This window comes from Plecotus auritus (genome assembly GCF_963455305.1).
Source record: "Plecotus auritus genome assembly, chromosome: 9".
NCBI classification, from domain to species: Eukaryota; Metazoa; Chordata; class Mammalia; order Chiroptera; family Vespertilionidae; genus Plecotus; species Plecotus auritus.
The window spans coordinates 44719197-44738760 of record NC_137783.1 but is presented as its reverse complement, the minus strand read 5'-3'; the positions used below and the strand labels follow the sequence as shown (position 1 = coordinate 44738760).

The window sequence follows — 19564 nt, the reverse complement described above, 5'->3', positions numbered from 1 at the left end:
CTTTTCCCCCATTGCTGTGTTATTTCCCAAATACCTTCTCTATGTGCCATAAATGTTCCTTGTTAACTATCCTGTGCCCACCAATGTAAATGAATTGTGTGTCTCTCTGTTTTACTTTTTATCCAATCGCAGAGATTTCCCCACTTTGCTTTCTCCTGCCTCCTTAATCTACCACCGATGGATTTCATGTAACCCCCTTTATGTGCCCTCCTTTGATTGTAAGGTGTAAAATTCTCCAGAGCATTTTCTCAATCCGTTAAAATTTTGTCATCAATTGGGCACAAATAAGCTAGTAAAAATTCTTACAGGTTTGGATGTTGCTTATGTGGACCCTTCACTGCCTGCTCTCCAGGATCAGATCCTGCTCCACCTCGCCACACACACATCAGTAGGCTCCACCCAGGCCCCCAGCCAACCCTCCAGTCCTAGCAATTGGTCCAGGAGAGCAGGAAGGATCCCTTTGCCTTTGGGTCCTAAGAGCAAAAGTGTCAGAATCTGGGGTTGCCAGGAGCCCTGCTTCCCACCATGGGGAGAAAGCCTAGCCCCTGTCAGTTTATGTTGGAAGCTGCCAATTGCCTTCACTAGCAGAAAGAGGTGGACAAGGAGTCCGGAAGGCTGGTCAACCTTGAGGCTCTGGCAAGGGTCAGAGCCATACACCCACTGTCTGGTGGAGACAAAGGGAGCTGAAGCAACTTCCACCTTTTAGTCTCATGTAAATCCTTGCTGATGGGTTATCACTGAGCTATTACTGGAATTGCCTGCCTAAGGGCTATGGGTGGACCCCAGATCTGAATAAAAAGGATGGCAAGGCCAGAGCAAAGCGGAGTCCTCTCTTGGGCTTCCGCCTGGCCCCCAATTCCCAAATTAATATTTTCTTGTCTGGTCTCTTTCATTTGCGTGCAGCCTCCTCCAGAGCCTGAACTTTGAACCTGAACCCTGAACCACACGGGACGTGGTGGGTACACTCGCAACTGGCAGCCCAACGTGGGGTACTCGCAAGTTTACATTTCCGAGCACAGATGGGGGGGGGGGGCGGGCCACGGGGAGGAGCGCAGGAAGGGAGAGAGTGTCCTAATAGGCCTGAGACCCTCGTCCCTGTGGTCCCTAGAGCTGCCCTGTCCTGCAGCTCTTGTACAACTCTGTCGGCACTGACCTTGCACTAGATCACCTGCCACTAGATCACCTTCCACTAGATCACCTTCCACTAGATCACCTGCCACTAGTCACCTGCCACTAGATCACCTGCCACTAGATCACCTCTTTGGCCCAAGCTAGTGTGAGTTGGGTCTCTGTCACATGCAAACACAGATCCCTGACTAACAATCACCCCCATCCTACCCAAGGCCTTGCACTGGGGGAGCCCACTGAGGCAGCACAGTGCCTGGCTTTGAACACCTGAGTAAATTATAGCCAGGACTGGGGGGTGAGGCCAGCGAAGGGGCTCCAGAAAGCTTATTCCACCTTCCAGAATGTGCAGAGCTTCTCGCACCAACCAGGAGACATTAAAGAGAAGGTGACAACGGAGTGCTCAATGGGAGCCTCAGACAGGAGGGCTGCTCTGTCCGAGGTGAGAGAGAATGGAGCATCTGGCCCAAGGGAGTTCAGTCTTCCTCCAATTGCCTACCCGCAACCACCCCAACCCTATGTCTTCTCTCCACAGCCCCTCTCCCCAGAATTCAGAGAGAGGTGGTAGTGAGGCTAGCTTTTGGGGAAGGGAGGAGAGGGGGGTTCCCATTGTTTAGTTGCTTAGGACTGTCACACAGCCAGAACCCAGGGTGTGCCCTGAATGAGGCTGCCACCCCTCCAGCTCCAGGAGCAGGATGGAGCCGTAGTCAGACAGGCAGCCACCCATGAAAAGGGCTCTGTACCTGGGGTCCAGTCCAGGCCTAGCACTCAGAGAATAAACATGTGTACTTCCATGAGAGCTGTGCCTTGTCCACCGCACGCCTTCAGCCTCACCTGACTCTGATTCTTGGAAATGTCTTTACAACGGAGAGCTCTATAGATGACTAATAGCAATGCAATATTCTTGTCTATAGACATGCAAATTCTGTCTTCCCTTCCACCCCCCAGAAATGCCAATGTTGTCTCTATTTGCACATTCATCTCAATATTTCTGACCTATAAATGTTTCTGTTCTTTGGGTTCTCTTTTGAACAGGTCATAACATCCGCCTGCTTCCCTCATTAATTAGTGAGTAGAGCAAAATCTTTAACACACACCTCTGCTTATTTTATTTTAAATATATTTTTATTTGTTTCAGAGAGGAAGGGAGAGGGAGAGAGAGAGAAACATCAATGATGAGAGAGAATCATTGATCAGCTGCCTCCTGCATGCCCCACACTGAGGATTGAGCCCGCAACCTGGGCATGTGCCCTGACCGGGAATTGAACTGTGACCTCTTGGTTCATAGGACGACGCTCAACCACTGAGCCACGCCAGCCAGACCATCCATCTTTATGTTATTTTTATTTTAGGGTCTTTAGGCCCAGCTTTGGACCCAGGCTCCCAGCACCAGAGGGCCTCCCATCCCCCCTCCCCTCTCCTGCTCCTCCTCCCTTTCCACCTGCTGGCTACTGGGGCCAACCTGGCTCTCCCACTAATGGGATTAATACTCAGCTGTGTGGTCAGCTGTGTGGTCTTAGGTTTGGGCCAGTTATTTATAGAGCGTGAGTGGGTGGTCCAGTGCTCTGGTGAGGTGGATGTGTTCTTAGCATAGTCATCTTCTCTCTCTCCCTCTTTCTCAAACAGCCCCAATGGTAGTCTTTGCTCTTTGAGTCTCAAACCACATGTTATGTAAGGAACAGAAGAATGAATATCCAAACTTTCTGGCAGCCCCTTCCTTTCCTGGGGCTCCTGTAAGTGGAGTTGATTTCTACTCCTGCCTTTTTCCTAAAGCCGGCATTTCAGACAGAAGTCTGCTGTCTTCCCTTTTTCCCATCTCAGGGGATGCTGCCCCCTGCTTCTCTCATAGACACCATCAGCTTCCACATTTATTGATCACCTATCAGGTGTTGGGCACTGTGCTGTCTGCTGTTGGGGTTCAAATAAGTAGAAGTCCCCACCCTCCAGAGACTTAGACAAAGAACTTATACACACACACTAAGACAAATAATATGGCTAGAAGAACAACAGAACACATTTCTTGAGTACTATGTGCCAGGCGTGTGCTAAATATACATATTTAACTTTCACACACAAAACAAGAGCAGATACTAGCATCAAAATATGGAGGCTCTTAAGTTAAGTATTGTAGCTGACACAAACTGGGGTGTCTAGCCAGCCCAGAACAATTTCTCCAGGGGCCATCCTGTAGCTAGCTAGCCCCTCTCTTCCATTGAGTAACTCTATCTCCTTCTCCAACATATAGTGATTGGTCCAAAGGGTAGTCATGTGATCCAAAGTTAGGCCAATCAAGTCCTGCCCTCAGAATTTTTACCTGGGAACTAAGTGTAGAGAAAACTTCTTTTGTCTCTGGCCTCAGAGCTACGGAGATAGGAGTCAGCCTGATGTTGTGACACTAAAAATCTTGTCAGAATCTGTCACATAGAGAAGCTAATCAGAGATAACTAGGATGCCACAGAGAGAAGGAAACCTAAAAACAGTCCATGCTCTGGACGGCATGGTTCAGCGGTTAGAGCATCGGCCCTGGAACCGAAGGGTCCCAGGTTTGATTCCGGTTAAAGGCATGTACCTAGGTTGCAGGTTCTCTGCCCCAGTTGGGGTGAGTGCAGGAGGCAACCAATTGATGTGACTCTCTCACATCAATGTTTCTCTCTCTCTCTCTCTCTCCTCTCTGCCCTTTTCCCCTCTCTTACACTCTCTAAAATCAATGGGAAAAATATCCTCCGCTGAGGATTAACAAAAAACAAACAAACAACAACAACAAAAAACAGTCCATTTAAGCCTACCAATTACACTTACAACCAGCTCCATTCTCTCCCTCCCACAGTTTGGCCCATGAGTCAATCAACTACTCTGTTTTTCTTAATCTAGTTTGAGTTGGTTTTCCATCACTTGCTACCTAAAGAGTCCTAAGCAAGGCAGGTCCCTGTACAAGGTCACACAACTAACGAGGGGCTGGATGCATGCCCTCCTAGCAGACTCCTCACTATTGTGTGGCCAGATTATGGGTCCCAGACAGCATAGGCAATGTTGTGACATATTATTACCCTACAAATGTTTCCTTCCTGGACTGCACAGTGCCCCAGCATGTTGAGTGGGGCCTGACCCCAACGTGTCACCCCTCTACCCCAGCTGTGTAGGACTGGTATGACCATGGGGTTGACACTTCTGCCCAACAACTGTTGAGTTCCCAGAAATGTGTTACCACTCCCCTCATGAAAGTCATATCATTATTATCACAAACCACTTATTGAGAGCTTATGCTATTCAAGGTACTATGCTATGTGCTGTTTACTCTCCAAACCTTACATGGTAAGTATTGCCAATGCTGTTTTAAAAGTGGGGAAAGGGACACTCCAGAGGGTTAGTAACTTGCCCCCAGGGTCAAAAGACAGGAAGGGCCAAAGCCAGACAGTGTGACACCAAAGCCCATGCTCTTGGCCAATTCGCTGATGTTCCTCTCTGCACAGCACTGTGATCAGCTGCACGTCCATCACAGCCTCCAAGAACTGTCCGTGTTAGCCTGGGTGTGAGGTGATTCTATCCCGCCCCGGCCCACCGGCAGTCATCGTTAGTCGGCATGAGAATGCAGCGAGCCAACTTCCTCACAGGCCTCAGGTCCGAGGCCCTAACCTTAAGGCCAGCAGAGGCCCATACAGGGGCTGGGACCCTTGGTTTTCAAAAGAGGCCCCGCTCGAATTCTTCGGGACCACCAGTATATGTATCTTCCTTCTCAGCTCTTGTGTTCAGATGAATGTGTATTAAGAGCTGTTAAGCTGAGTCACCTGTAGACTTGGAGGTGAAGGCCCCGCCCTGTTGTTTGTTTCCTATTGATGTGGCATTTGCTCACCTCCTCTTTCCTGGACCACACTGTGCCCCGGCATGCTGAGCGGGGCCTGACCCCAAGCTGTCACCCCCTCTACCCGGCTTCATAGGGGAGAACCTGGGGTTCCACCTTCCCCAGCACCTGGCTGTGGCCTACACAGTTTCCACTTTCCCCTACACCAGTCCTCATCCTTCCCAGAGCCGCAGCCACAGGCACCTCCGACAGCCCACTGTCCGAATGCTCCAGGCGGCTCTCTCTTGCCAGAAGAGAAACAGTGTGGGGCCCACCTGTCCACACGCACTCACCACCCCTCCCTTTCTGGTCTCTGTCATCTCTGTCCCTGTAGCTCAGAGGTGCCCACCTGTAGCCCACAGGCCAAATGTGGTGTGTAGACAGGTTCTGTTTAGCATTCACAATGGTTTTTATATTTTAACATTTAAAAATTGTTAGTTTCACTTAGATAACTGAATTTAATGTTCCATACAAGGTTTTCTTAAAAACAACCGCATTTCTGACTTTCCTTGAAGCATGCCTTCCATGGACCAGAGCCCTGCACATCTGCCTGAGTGCCACCAGCAGCAGCTAAGTGTACCCACCTGGGACCGGGCACAGCTCTCTGCTTCAGCAGTCTTCAGTTTGCCTGTGACCCTCACTTCCCGGCCTGTCAGGCCTCTGTGAACACCCAAGGCTCACACTAGAGGCCTGGGACCACCCTCCCCACAGCCGATTGACAGCGCCCGGCCAGGATCCCAGCCCCGCATTGCCCATTTTCTCCAGATGAGGTGTCTCAGGCAAGTCCCGGCCATGCCTGAGTGAGGCTCCGAATGTGTCCGAGTCCAGAACCCCCTGTCCGAATGCTCCAGCTGGCCAGGGACTAGTGTGGATGGCCTGTGGACACCCAGCACAGGCATTACAGCTAAGGCCAGGCTGAGCCTGGGATGGATCCAGACCAGCTCAGGGCCACTTCACCATGGAACCCACTGTCCAGCTAAGGAGCAAATAGAGATTCCCTGAGGCCACCCAGAGAACACCAGGCCAGAGAGAAACAGTGTGTTCAGACCGATTCTGGTGGTCCCACCCCACCGCCTGCCCAGCCCACCAGTACCCAGACGCAGGGACACTCACGATGTTCATGAGGGTAAGGACGTAGTTCTGTACGTGCTCCTTGCCGTGGAAGCGCACCACTGAGTCGTCCACGGCCAGCAGCACCTCGATGCTGTAGCTGCCCGGCTTGGCGTGCCGCCGCTTCCGCTCCGCTTCTCCCAGCTGGCCTCCCACCAGGCCCAGCAGGTTGGGAAGGTCGCCCAGGCCAAAGGCTGGAACCAGGATGGGAAGAGACCAAGGTCAAATCTACATAAGAGGCTGTCACTGGGACATTGCCCGTCAATCCACCCCTGTCACATGTGCCCCTGTTCTGGCTTCCATAAACCAAGGTAGCACGCGGGTTTGTTCCATACCAGGTAATTCATGTGCACAGAGCAATTTCCTGCCACAGAGCATGGCTGTCTTTGAGGCAACGAGTAGCAGAGAAGTGAAAACTAATCTGGGCCCCAGTTCCTACTTGGTCCTATCTCACTGTGCATCCTGGCCCAACCCGTCCATGCACTTCTCTGGACCTCCATCTCCCCTCCTGTGACTTGCGAGTGGATAATTCTCCATCTCTTGCCCCAGAAGCTTGCTATAAAAAAATCCAAGGCAGCAGTGAGTGGAAACATCTTGATAAAGGAAAAAACTAAAATATAACTGTGGCTGATGCAGGACATTTTAGACACCCCTGAAGTATTCCCCAAGCCTCTCAAAACCCTCCCAATCACTGCCAGTGACCCCAAATTTCATCATCACAGCTTTGGCCTTTTGGCTAAAAACTAAGTATTTATATAACTAGGATTTATTAATTTGTGTTAATTAATCTAGGAGTTGTCAAAGCTTTCCTGTGAAGAACCAGACAGGCTTTGTGGATTATAGAGCCTCTGTCTGTGTTGCAATAAAACTTTACTGACAAAAACAAGTGGTGGCCCGCATTTGGCCCATGGGCCCTGAGGACAGGGCAACAGGAACCACAAGACTCAGTGCTGCTGTCCTTTTATTTTTCCTTTGGTTGGGGAGCTGGAAAACAGCACTAGACTTCAGGGCTGAAAAACGTGTGGCCCCGGGCCTCCTGGGGAAACCAAAAAGGGAGGCCGGCCTTGGGGTGATCACAGCCTGGTGAGCAGGGCTCAGGCCGGCGTGGCCCTCACGTGCCCCCGACACCAAGGTGTTTCTCTGCAGGTCACACTGACTGAACAACAGCTCCAGGTGGCCCTGGTGCCTGAGCCCAATGGTGTGTTCTGCAACTCACAGACCAATTCTGGGAGAGAGGAGGGAGGACCCCCAGGAAGGGAGGAGCAGGGCTCTCTGCGTGGAGTGGGGAGAGCCAGGAGCAGTCACTCCCAACTAAGGAGCAGTGCCTGAAGGTTCACATACTGCAAGTGAAATGTGGAACTTGACCTACACAGCTCTCCCTGCCAGGTGTGTCCAAGGGAGGCTCAGAGAGGTTACCAGCCATCTCAGGTCACACAGCAAGTTAATGGCAGAGGCGCAGAATGTAAACTCAGATCTGCCACTCTCCCATTATCACACCCTATCAGGGTCCACCCGATTTCTCTCTCAGCAAAAACAGCGAGGGGGTTGGAAGAGGGCCTACTAACATCAGCCATAAGCCCTGGCGATGTCCCAACCACACCCTCTTCTATGTATCTCTCATCCTTCAGGCCAAAGTAGGTAACCCTCAAACTGTGGAGGCCGCTGGGAAGCCCACCCAGGAAGCCTCAAGAGAATATAAAATGATGCAGCTGCTTTGAAAAACAGTTTGGCAGTTTCCCAAAAAGTTAAACATAGAATTAGCATAGGACCCAGAAATTCTACTCCTAGGCATGTACCCAAAAGAATTGAAACCACATGTTCCATAAAAACCTGTACACAAATGTTCATAGCAGCATGATCATAAAAGAAAAATATGGAAACAACCCAATTGTCTATCGACAGATGAATAAACTAACTGTGGTGCATCCCTACAATGGAATATTGCCCTGCCATAAAAAGGAGTGAAGTACTGATACAGGCTCCAACATAGATGAAACTTATATGCTAAATGAAAGAAGCCAGTCACAAAAGGCCACATACTATAGAATTCCATTTATAGGAGATGTCCAGAACAGGCAAACCTATAGAGATAGAAGGTAGGTTAGGGATTGCCAGGGGGGCGGGGAACGCGAAAATGGGAGTGACTGCTAATTAATGGGTACAGAGGTTTATAGGGAAATTATGGAAATGTTCTGGAATTAGATAGTGGTGATGGTTGCACAACATTGTGAATATATTTTCACAATATTGTGAAAGTAAGAAACCACTGAATTGTACACTTTAAAATGGTTATAATAGTGGGTTTCATTTTAATTAAAAAAAAAAAAAAAAACAGCGGCCCTGACCCCCAGCCTGGCTGGCTGCCCCGGCGTCTGGCAGCCCCAGCCTCCAGCCCAGGAATGGGAACCCTGGCCACAGGCGCACATGGCCTATTGGCATTCAGGAGGGAAGGGGAGGGTGGGAAAGGGCGACAGAGATCAGGACCAGGGGTTAGGGAAGGAAAGGGTAGCATTGGGCGTATGGGAACATCCAGAGCACACCCTCCAAGGCCGAGGCAGGGTCCACAGGGAATCCCTGAGGGGCTGGGGTGAGGCCAGAATTTCTACCCAGGACTTGGAGCCGTTTAGATTTCTCACCAGAACCCCTGAAAAAGGATCACATAACTCTTCTTTGGAGCCCATCAAGGGTGTGTGTGCTGGTGTGGGGTGGGGTGGGGTGTGAGTGGGTATTAGTGTGTGTGAATGAGTGTTAGTGAATGTGTAAGCTGTGTGACTGTGAGTGTGAGGTATAGGACAGGTGTGTGTTGTAGGTTAGTGAGTGAATGTTACAGTTGAGTATGTCAGTGTCAGGGGTGCGTGCACGTTCTCTTCAGAAAGCAGTGGCCAACACCATGCTCCCCGGAGTGCCAACAAGATTCACTGGGGCACCTCAGACCCCTCTGTTGTGGAGCAGCTGGAAAACCATGATGGATCCTCTGACGCCTCCTTTCCTTCCTTGAGGAGAGTTAGACACCGGCCCCAGAACAGAACAGCTCATAGGAGGGACACAAACATCATTGAGACTTGGTATCTGTCCCCTAGGACACTCCCACCCCGGCTTGTTAGGAGGAAGGGGACAGTCCCAGGAGGAATCCCGGGGGCTGAGGGATCCGATCCAGGAGAGGGGACATCTGAGCTTAGCCAACTCCTGGGCGGAGATGGGGGAGGTGCTCAGTCTGGGGGAGATTCCTCAAAAGTGTGGCTACTGCGGCTAAGCAGGCATTGACCAGCTGGCCCAGGCCTCTATATGCCAAGTATACCCAAAGACGTGAGGCAAACCCCTTCCTGCTCATCAAGAATGTTAAATGGAGACAGGCACACCCAGAAACGCTGCTCCACACACTGGGCTCAGACCCACTGCTGGTCTTAAAATAACAGAGTAAGAGTCACAGGTTTCCAAGAAAGTCTTCACTGCCCCTTGTCTTTCTAAGGAAGAGCCCAGATGGGCCCAGGGCCATGGTTGGCAAACTGCGGCTCGCGAGCCACATGCGGCTCTTTGGCCCCTTGAGTGTGGCTCTTCCACAAAATACCACGGCCTGGGTGAGTCTATTTTGAAGAAGTGGCGTTAGAAGAAGTTTAAGTTTTAAAAATTTGGCTCTCAAAAGAAATTTCAATCGTTGTACTCTTGATATTTGGCTCTGTTGACTAATGAGTTTGCCGACCACTGGCCCAGGCATGGAATTGCCCGCGGCCCGCAGGAGTTCCAGCGGGCAGCCTGATGAGAGGAGTCACACGGAGTCCTGGGCCTGAGCTCCAACTCCGCCAGCTCAGCGGTCTCAGCTTCCCAGCCACAGCCCACGGCAGGCGATGGGGTTGGTCCAGGCCGTGAGCAGGACTTCCCCAGGGCCGCGCCTCAAATGAGGATTCAGGGTCTTTTGATTCAAAACTGGCCTCAAATAAAATGGAATCCAATGAGCCTTGTCACTCCTTCCAGCCGTGATGGAGGCAACGGTGCCCGTCACCACCCTGCCCCTGCAATCCACCCCACACTCCAGGCCTGCAGAGCCTCCTCCTCTCGGCTAGTCCTGGAACTGCGGCTTCTCTTATGAGGGACATGGAGCGCAGCTGGAGCTTCAAAGGAGGCACTGTATGTGGGGACAGCTGGCTTTCAATCATTCCTTCATGCTATGCTCAACCCACCAGGGCCTGGGCTGGTGGGTGTGGAGCTCATGGCTGGATTCCACCCAGGGCCTCCTCGTGTCCTCTTGGCCAAAGCCTTCATGACAAGGCGAAGTTGGACAGTGAAGCTGGCCACGGGCCCAGGACCGGCACACATTGCATCCACTGCTTCATTCGCTCAGCCATGGGTCCTGATGGCTATGCTGGTCACCAGGATGCAGGGACACCCTCACGTGTCAGTAGTCAGCCTAACAACACCAGTAGAATAAGAGCAACCCTTCATTAAGCACCTACCACGTGCCAAACTCCATGCTGGAATTTTCATACACACAATCTCAGAGGTGAAAATCGATCGTCCTCACTTTACAGACTAGGAAACGAGGCTCAGAGGTGTTAAGTAACTTGCTTAGGGTCACACAGTAGACAGCACTGGAGACAGGATTTAAAAATAGTCTAGTGGACACCAAGCTGACCCCGATGCCCTGACACGAGGCAGATTCCCTATGAGCACCCTAAGAACTTTCCTCCTGTGGCCCCCGGGGGTGGAGTTAGGGTTAGGGGAAAGAGCTGACTACAGCTATTCCACCTACTGTGTGGGCAAAGAAATAGCCTTGCCAAGCAACGCTGAACTCCTCAGAGACCTCTGCAGCCCCAAGTTCCACAGTTCCAGAGGTTCAAGTAGTTCCTCTAGCCACCAATGGCAGACAGTTATAATAGCCTCTAAAACCCACTAGTTACAGTAGGTGCAATAGGTCTACTGGGCCCAGTCCCATTTTACAGATGAGAAGACTAAGGCCAGGCATTGAGTGGCTTAAGGCCTCAAGTTACCTAAAAACACCCCAGAGGTTTGAACAGAAGCAGAGCTTGGGGCCCTGCCCACAGCCTACCTTCGTTGTGAAGGTCCCCTCCAGGCTCTGCCCACTCCTGCTGGACAGCTTCCCGGCGGTACACCACGTGTGTCCTCCCGCCTGCCTCCTTCTCTTGCTGCCCCCGCTCCAGGGGCTCAATGAAGTAGTCGGTGACATCTGTGCGGATGAGGCCCGCCTGAGCAGTAGGCAGAAGGAAAGGGGGAGAGAGAAGAGCCATGAATACATGGCACAGTACAAGGGAGCAGTTGCAACTGCACACATATGTGACCACATGTGTGTGACCACACGTATGCAGGCTCTTCTTCCAGGACCTTGGGGAGCTCTGGAATCCAGCAGGCAACTAGGAGGGGTTATAAGGAGACTGCGCAAGGGAGCCCATGCCAGTTTCAAGATAAGCAGACCCACTTTCGCTGTGTGTGCACTCACAGGGTTCCACATAACATTTCATGTAATCAAGGGGTTCAAGTGCTAAAAGGGGGGGAATCACTACCATGAGGGACATGGACACACACTAGGGCACCACATTCCACCCCAAAGCACTGCCACCATCATGCGGGTTTGCCTCTACCTTCAGGCAGACGGAGGGGAAAATCCTATCGGTAATGCCTAATTATCTCGAAGGTGGGAGCTGGTCCCACCCCGCCCCCCCATCCACTACAAAGTGCTATTATTTCAGATTTAAAGCATGTGGTATGCAAGCCAGGGAAAGCAGCTGTTTGCTGACGATAAATGAGCCAGAACAGTGCCCCAGGAGTGCGTGCTCTGTTTTCAATCTAAGTCTTTGCCTGCATCAAAATGTTCTCTTTAAAAAATCAGGTATTGGCCTTGGAAATAAAAACATATGACCTTGGCCAAGCCCAGCCAATATGTTATTAGGCCCCGATGAAGGCAATAATCCCGGGGGCAATGAAACCTGTAACGAGATGTATGTGAATGCATGTGTAGCTGCACAGCCCTACCCCCACACACGTGTCAGCTCTATAAAACTAGTAAGACCAGCCCACCTCCCACAGTGCCTGGAAAATAGTAGGCAATCCTTAATAAATATATATATTTGTTGAATTCCTTCACTCCTTCAACAAATATGTATTGAGTGCCTACGGCATACCATCACTGCTTCAGACACTGGCAATACAGCTGTGAACACAAAGCAGTGAATGAAGGAATTGTGTTTATAAATCTGTGGGACCACCCTAGCCAGTTTGGCTCAGTGGATAGAGCGTCGACCCGAGGACTGAAGGGTTCTGGGTTCGATTCCGGTCAAGGGTACGTACCTCGGTTGCAGGCTTGATCCCCAGCCCTGGTCCAGGCACACACGGGAGACAACCAATCCATGTGTCTTTCTCATATCGATGTTTCTCTCTCCATCTCTCCCCCTCCCTTCCACTCTCTCTAAAAAGCAACGGAAAAAATATCCTTGGGTGAAGATTAATTAATTAAATAAATAAACAAACAAATAAATCTGTGGGGTCTTCCTGTTCGAATAGGAGCACCTCTTTTTCAAGCAGCTGAGCTCACCAATTTTCCCACCTCAGCCTGTTTGGAGATTGCTCCTTAGGGGACCGGGCCGAGGCCTGCAGAGCACTCACCGCGGAGCCTCCCAGCAGCAGCTCATGTTCCTTCCAGCTACATCTGTTGATCAAACTGAAAACACCATTTGGATCCAAACTAAGATGGCTGCCTCTATCTCATAAACAGACCCAACCAGGAGGCCAAACACCTTCCCGGGGGAAATAGCAGGATTGTACTGGAACAAGCTTGGGGCTCCCCAAGGTAACCACAGTATGAGGCAATATTCAATTGTCTGCAAAAGTTCGGGTCTGCTTATTAAAATGTTAACATCAAACCTTATACTGTGCGTCCTTCCTTTCATTCAGAGAACTTCTATGTTTTTGCTTTTGCACCTGCTGTGTGCCAAGGGCAGGGAGATACAGATAATAAATGAGGCCCAGCTTTTGGCTTTGTATTGCTCATCGCCTGGAGAGAAGGGCCCGCAGAGGAGCAGAGCGTGGCCATGTGCTGTGCTCAGTGCTACAGTGGGTATACCTGAAGGACAGGCATCCATCAGGCTCTCAGTCACAAGGGACAAACATTCAACTTGAACCCTCTTGGCCCCAAGTGCAGTGCATTGGCCCCATGACAAACCATGGCAGGGGCAGGCACTGGAAGAGCCCTCAGCTCCCTCTCCAGCCCGCCTCTCAGACCTTCTGCATCAGCTTTGCTCTCCTACACAAGGTTACAGAGTCCACTCTTGCCGACACACCTCCACCCTGCCACCAGAGACAAGGAGACTTTCCTTTAATCTGCAACAGGGGAGACTGGTTGGTCCAGCCTGAGTAACATGGTCACCCTGGGACTCACAGGCCCTGCTAGACCCCCACGGCCAGCAGAAGGGAGATGACTGCACCTGAAGAGAGAAGCTGTTAGGGTGGCAGAAGAAGCCCACCTGAGCTGGAAAGGGCAGTCCAGGTAGGGGCCTGGGCAATCTGTGGAAGCATGAAGGGCAGTATGGGGACCCGGAAGGCATTCAGGCTCATGGGCAGAAGCTGAACCAGAACCTGGATAAGTGTGGCCAAATCAAAGAGCCTTGGCCATGCCTATCCCTCTTTCTGTACCCCTCACTGACACCCAGGGGGATTGTTCCTGCCCCGTTCAAGGCCACGCAAGGCAGAAGGTCTTCATAGCGCAAGGCAGAAGGTCTTCATAGCACAAGTCAAAAGGCCTGTGTTTCATTCAGGCCAGTCATACAAACCCAGGCTTGCTGAGGGCTGCTGCCTATGTTGGCTCTGCCCGTTGCCCCTCTGGAAGCAGCCTGGCGGTAGAATTCTCCAGGTCAGGGGGCAGAAGACCCCGCTCAGCACACTGTTCTGAGACTTGGTTAACCAACTGCACGCGGAGGGTTCTTCATCTGACATTCCCTGCCTCATCACCCAGTGACTCGATTGGGCCACCAGATCTCCGCGCCTCATATGAGGGATGCAGGTTCTGGAACAATCACATAGCCTAGGGCTGGGCTTCAAGGCACTGCCTTCCAGCCCACCTTCCCTGCCCACAATCACGGACCACACCGACCTTTCAAGGTCACCTGCCTGCCCCAGTCTGGGGCTTCAAACCCTCAACAATATCCTCAATTAGGAGACCTCTAACTTTTGTTCAGATGCCTCTAGTGACAGAGAGCTGCCTCCCTCAAGATATAACCTTTTTTTAATGTAAGGACACTCAATGTTTCATTGAGCTAAAACACACTGCCTACATTCTACCTTTTATAAAGTCTTATTATCATAATAATAGGATCTGCCACTTTTATTTACAAATATTATTTCCCCTTTACAACAATCCTATGAGGTTGCCACAAATACTAGACCCACTTCATGGATGAGGAAACAGAGGCTCAGAATGGTTAAGTAACTTGCCCAAAGTCACCCAGCAAGTGACAGGACTAGAACAAGAGACCAGCTCTATGTGGCTCTTCACCCCTGGGCTATATTACCTCAGGCCATACTGGGCCCTGCTTCTGCCCTTGGGGGCCACTTGGAACAAAGAAACTTTTCTTTCATAATCCATTTGCATATCGCTGGGCCTCTGGTCTGGTCTGACCTTGAAGAGCCAGCAAGATGTTCACTTCCCATCTCTAGGCAAAAAAAAAAAAAAAAAGGCTCCAAAGGAAGTCAGGCCTCCTCTCACTATGGCGTGAGAATGAGAAATTTCAGCACACAGCCCTAAAGGAGCAGCGCCCTTTCACTCCCCAGGAGACCTGACCCCTCACCCCACACACCACCCTCATCACACCCTCAGCACTCCTGTACCAGAGTGGAAGTACCAGGATTCCTGAGCCTGGCTCAGCCCCCACGCAGCCCACAGGCCTCTCTCCAGGGAAGAGTTAAACAACCCCTATTTCCCCACCCAGTTTAACTGTTTAGGGCAAAGACAGCCTGTAAGTGTCAAGCATCTTTGTGACTGTGGGTCCCACCAGTTTCCACCCCGGATCAAGGACAGAACTTTCCCAGCAAGTACCCTGTCCATTCTGTGCCTCATGTCCAGTCTTGACAGGCAATTCTTGTCCAGGCCTGGGGGCCCCTCCACCTCTGAAATCCTCCTCCTAGAGAGGCTCGGCCACCAGATCAGGTGGCAGGCTGGGCCGGCCCTCCCACGAGGCCTTCAGTTTCCCCACCTACACCACGAGAGGTTTGGCCCACAATCCCTCCAGCTCTGCCCTGGCCAGGAAACCAGGCCCCATGCAGGGCAGACAGACTGGCAACAGGAACTTTCTGGCTCTCTGCCCCTTTGCCAAATGACTCCTGTCTCTCAGTTTATGAGATGTTTATGTTTCTGAAAAGTGGCGGCTAATTTTAAAGCTCTAAAATCAAATCAGATTTCTGTGTAAGAAAAAAGGCGGGAAATAAGTTCTGGTAAGTTGGGAAAGAAATGTCAGCCAATTCTGTTTTCACCCTTATTTTATTCAAGTCTTCGGGCAATTTCTCTGAATGGAAACTCTCCAATTGGCAGTCTTAACCCCGCTCAGCCAAGCTCAAGACCTTTAATATAACTGTTGTGAGGGGCCTTTCCTAGAAGGTGACTGGCTGGTGGGGGAGGCCTATTTGACTTTTCCAATATGATGGTGACATTGTTTTGGTTGTGAAGGGGCCACCTTCTGCTGCCTCTTCATGCAGAGGCCTCCAGGCCACGCTAATTGAAGTTTTCCAGTCCTGCTTTCCCTCAGGGGAAGCCCCCAACTCCTAAGTAATTCCAGAGCAAATCACTCATGACAGAAGAGGTGAGTGCTGGCGTATGGACCCTGCAGAGGGTCATAACTGAGCAAGTTCAGTTGTCACCAGTAGCTATCATGAGGGTGAGGTCCCAAATATTTTAGCAAATTTTTGAAGCCATATTATTTTGGACTTAGTATGTGTGTGTGCATGTGCGTATAAACATGTTTATCCTAAAATTGCATGAACTTGCATGTAAATTTGGGAGGCAAGGGTACAAAGAGCCAGGGAGGTCCCAGGAAGAGACCCCCGAGGACTGGAATACATGACTTTAGATGGTGCAAAAGTCCGGGTTTGGACAAGGGCAGCGCTCCATCTGTGCTGAGTCAAGTGCAGAGACAACAGGCAAGAACCCAGCCTGGGGTGCAGACAGGGCAAGTGGCTTGACTCTGAGAAGACAGCTTGGCTCTGGGACAGGGGATCCTGAACCCACATGTGGCACCCTCAGTTTGCCAACCTTTGTTGAATGCCCAGAAGAAGGGAGCATTTCAAGATGGCAGTGCCAGTGGAGCCAGATCTCCTCTTCCTTCTCCTTCCAAGACTGGCCTCTGTGGGGCCTCCCAGAAGAGAAAGAAGCAGAGCAGGCCTCCTCCAACGCCACCATCCCACCACCTCCCAAGAAGAGTGTATTCGTGGGCCCGAACTTGTTCTGGAAATGCCATTATGCGAATTTTACTGTCAGCTGCGCTTAGGTTCTAGGCTTCCAGCAAATTCAGCTTGAAACTGTTCCACTGTAGGAAATGAAAGAAAACCCTGCAAGTGGAGTCTGAGGTGATGCGCACACTGGGAGTGGTGTGAGAATCAGAAATGGCTTCCACCAGCCGTAGCTGCTTTGGCTCAGTTAGCCTGCGGACTGAAGGGTCCCAGGTTGCAGGCTCGATCCCCAGTGGGAGGCGTGCAGGAGGCAGCCAATCAATTATTCTCTCTCATCATTGATGTTTCTGTCTCTCTCTCCCTCTCCCTTCCTCTCTGAAATCAATAAAAATATATTTTTAAAAAAGAAAGAGCCCTAGCCAGCTTGGCTCAATGGATAGAGCGTCGGTCTGCGGACTGAAGGGTTCTGGGTTTGATTCCAGCCAGGGGCACATGCCTGGGTTGCGGGCTCAATCCCCAGTGGGGGACATGTAGGAGGCAACCGATCAATGATTCTCTCTCATCATTGATGTTTCTCTCTCTCTCTCTCCTTCTCCCTTCCTCTCTGAAATCAATAAAAATATATTTTTTTTAAAAAAGAAATGGCTTCCACCAGGTTCACCCCAACCCAGCAACCTGCTTCTGTTCCAGCCACTGCTAGCCATGTGCCCTCCCTAGACACCTACCTAAACAGCATTACCTGCTCCAACCGCAGAAACCTCGACGTCAGCAGTCTCCTTCCCTTCCACCACGGTTCTGCTCACTTCACTCTAGCATGCTGGCTCCAGCTATTATTAGACTTCACTAAGACCTCCAAAGTGTGACCTCACCCCTTTATCACTGTCAGTCTCCCCGCCTCCCCCCCACACACACCAAGTCCTCATATCCCCTACACACCACCTTGGACTTCTTGGTCTAGATACATAATAATTCTCCTGCAAACACGTATAACTCTCCCCACCTTCCCCTCCATCTACTTTTCCAGGGAAGCCTCTACCCTGGTTCAACCCAACCAGCCAAGCACTCCATGTCTTCACACTGACGGAGACAACACACATGGTGCCCACTGGTCTCACTTGAAATCAGCTGCCACAACGCTTATATCAGCATGATGCTGGCTGGGATTCGGCTGCACCTCCCTGTTATGTCTGCATTCTGGTTCTCCCAATGGCTTTGACCTCCAACACTGCCCTCTCACCCTCTCCTATTTCTTTTATTTTTAAATACATTTTATTTTTATTGACTTCAGAGAGGAAGGGAGATGGAGAGAGAGAAAGAAACATCAATGATGAGAATCATTGAACAACTGCTTCCTGCATAACCCCAACTGGGGGTCAAGCCCGCAACCCACGCATGTGCCCTGACCGGGAATCAAACTGCGACCTCCTGGTTCATAGGTCGATGTTCAACCACTGAGCCACACCAGCCCGGCACCCTCTCCTGTTCTCAAGGAAAAAGCAGACACCACCAGGCAGGCTCTCCCCTGTCCTCTCACCACCGTGCTCAGGACACTCCCTTTCACCTCCTCAAGGACTTAGCTCTGGCAATTACTGCCCCTCTTTTGGGCATCCCCATGCTCCCTCTCCCGATCGTTCTCACTGGCACACAGGTGCACTCAGGATCTCGCATCTGTGAAACTCCCTCCCGCCCAGCCCAGTCCAGGAGAAAGCAGAGACCCGGCCACAGCCTCCACCTTGCCTCCATTTCCAGGTCTCATGTCTCTCCTCAGCCCATCCCACAGGGACTTGTAGAGCCATCACTTCCCGGAAGCTACTCTCATTAGGGCCACCTGTGACCTCAGTGGCCAGAGCCAGCAACCAATTCCTTATCCTGGTCTCACAAAGCTCATCCATTTCAGCTCATCCTGGTCTCACACAGCTCACACATTTCTCCTGGGAAGCTCCCCTGATCCCAAGGCTTTCAATACCAGGCACTTTCAGATAACTCCTAAATTACAGCCCAGCCCTGACCCCGCCCAGAATTCCATGTGGAATTGTCCAACAGTCTCCTTGATAGAGACCCTGGGCCCTGCTGGGCACCTCAAACTTTAAAGCCGACCTCCTCCCCCTCCTTTGCCACCCCATCCCAGAAAACGGCACCATCACGTTCCAAACCCTCAAGTTAGAAATCAAGAGGAGGGGTGGGCCCGGGATTGGGGTTTTCAAATCCTTCCCCATCTCTCCCACCATCCATCATTCTTTTGGGTCAGTTCAACTGAAAGCTGCACCACCCAAGGTAACCTGCAGGTATTAAGACCCTCACATGGGTCACCCTGGGCCCATCTGTCTCAGAGTAATGAGAGAGGGGGGGCCAGCCCCACCCTACACACCCCCTCACCCTAGGACCACCACTCCTGCCAGGGCTCTTCGAGGTGGCCCAGACCCTTTCCTCCCTCCGTATGGCCCTATGTCTTCATGAAACAACCACTGCAAGCTAGACGTGATGGGGTTGGGGTTGCAAAAGGACATGAGAGACCAGCCTCTGCTCCCCTGATTAGGGACTTGTACCTGAACATATAAAGAACACATGCAACTCAATAATAAAAAGACAAACAATCCAATTTAAAAGTAGAAACAGGATCCAAGTAAACATTGCTCCAAGGAATATATACAAATGACCAATAAGCACTTTAAAAGGTGCTCGACATCATTTATCCGTAGGGAAATGCAAATCAAAACCACAATGAGATACCCCTTCACACCCACTAGGATGGCTAGAATCAAAAAGTCCCATAATAGCCCTAGCTGGTTTTGCTCAATGGATAGAGTGTCAGCCTGCGGACTGAAAGGTCCCAGGTTCAATTCCGGCCAAGGGCACATGCCTGGGTTGCAGGCTCGATCCCCAGTGGGGGGCGTGCAGGAGGCAGCCAATCAATGATTCTCTCTCATCATTGATGTTTCTATCTCTCTCTCCCTCTCCCTTCCTCTCTAAAATCAATAATATATATATATATTTTTTTTTAAAAAGTCCCATAATAAGTGTTGCCAAGATGTGGGGAAATTGGAACCCTTACACATTGCTGGTGGGAATGTAAAGTGATGCAGCCACTTTGGAAAACAGTCTGGA

At 50.9% G+C, this 19564-nt stretch overlaps 1 protein-coding gene across 2 annotated transcripts in view; it reads right to left on the bottom strand.

Moving 5' to 3' along the window:
* Positions 1–19564, bottom strand: part of ADAMTS14 (ADAM metallopeptidase with thrombospondin type 1 motif 14) — a gene marked incomplete at its 5' end in the record, with an annotated part of 79718 nt that overhangs the window by 43190 nt on the left and 16964 nt on the right. For both annotated transcript variants that reach the window (XM_080688667.1, XM_080688666.1), the window contains 2 exons: positions 6077–6267; positions 11118–11274. In XM_080688667.1, coding sequence (XP_080544793.1) covers positions 6077–6267; positions 11118–11274 — 348 coding nt within the window. The remainder of the gene's footprint in view (positions 1–6076; positions 6268–11117; positions 11275–19564) is intronic.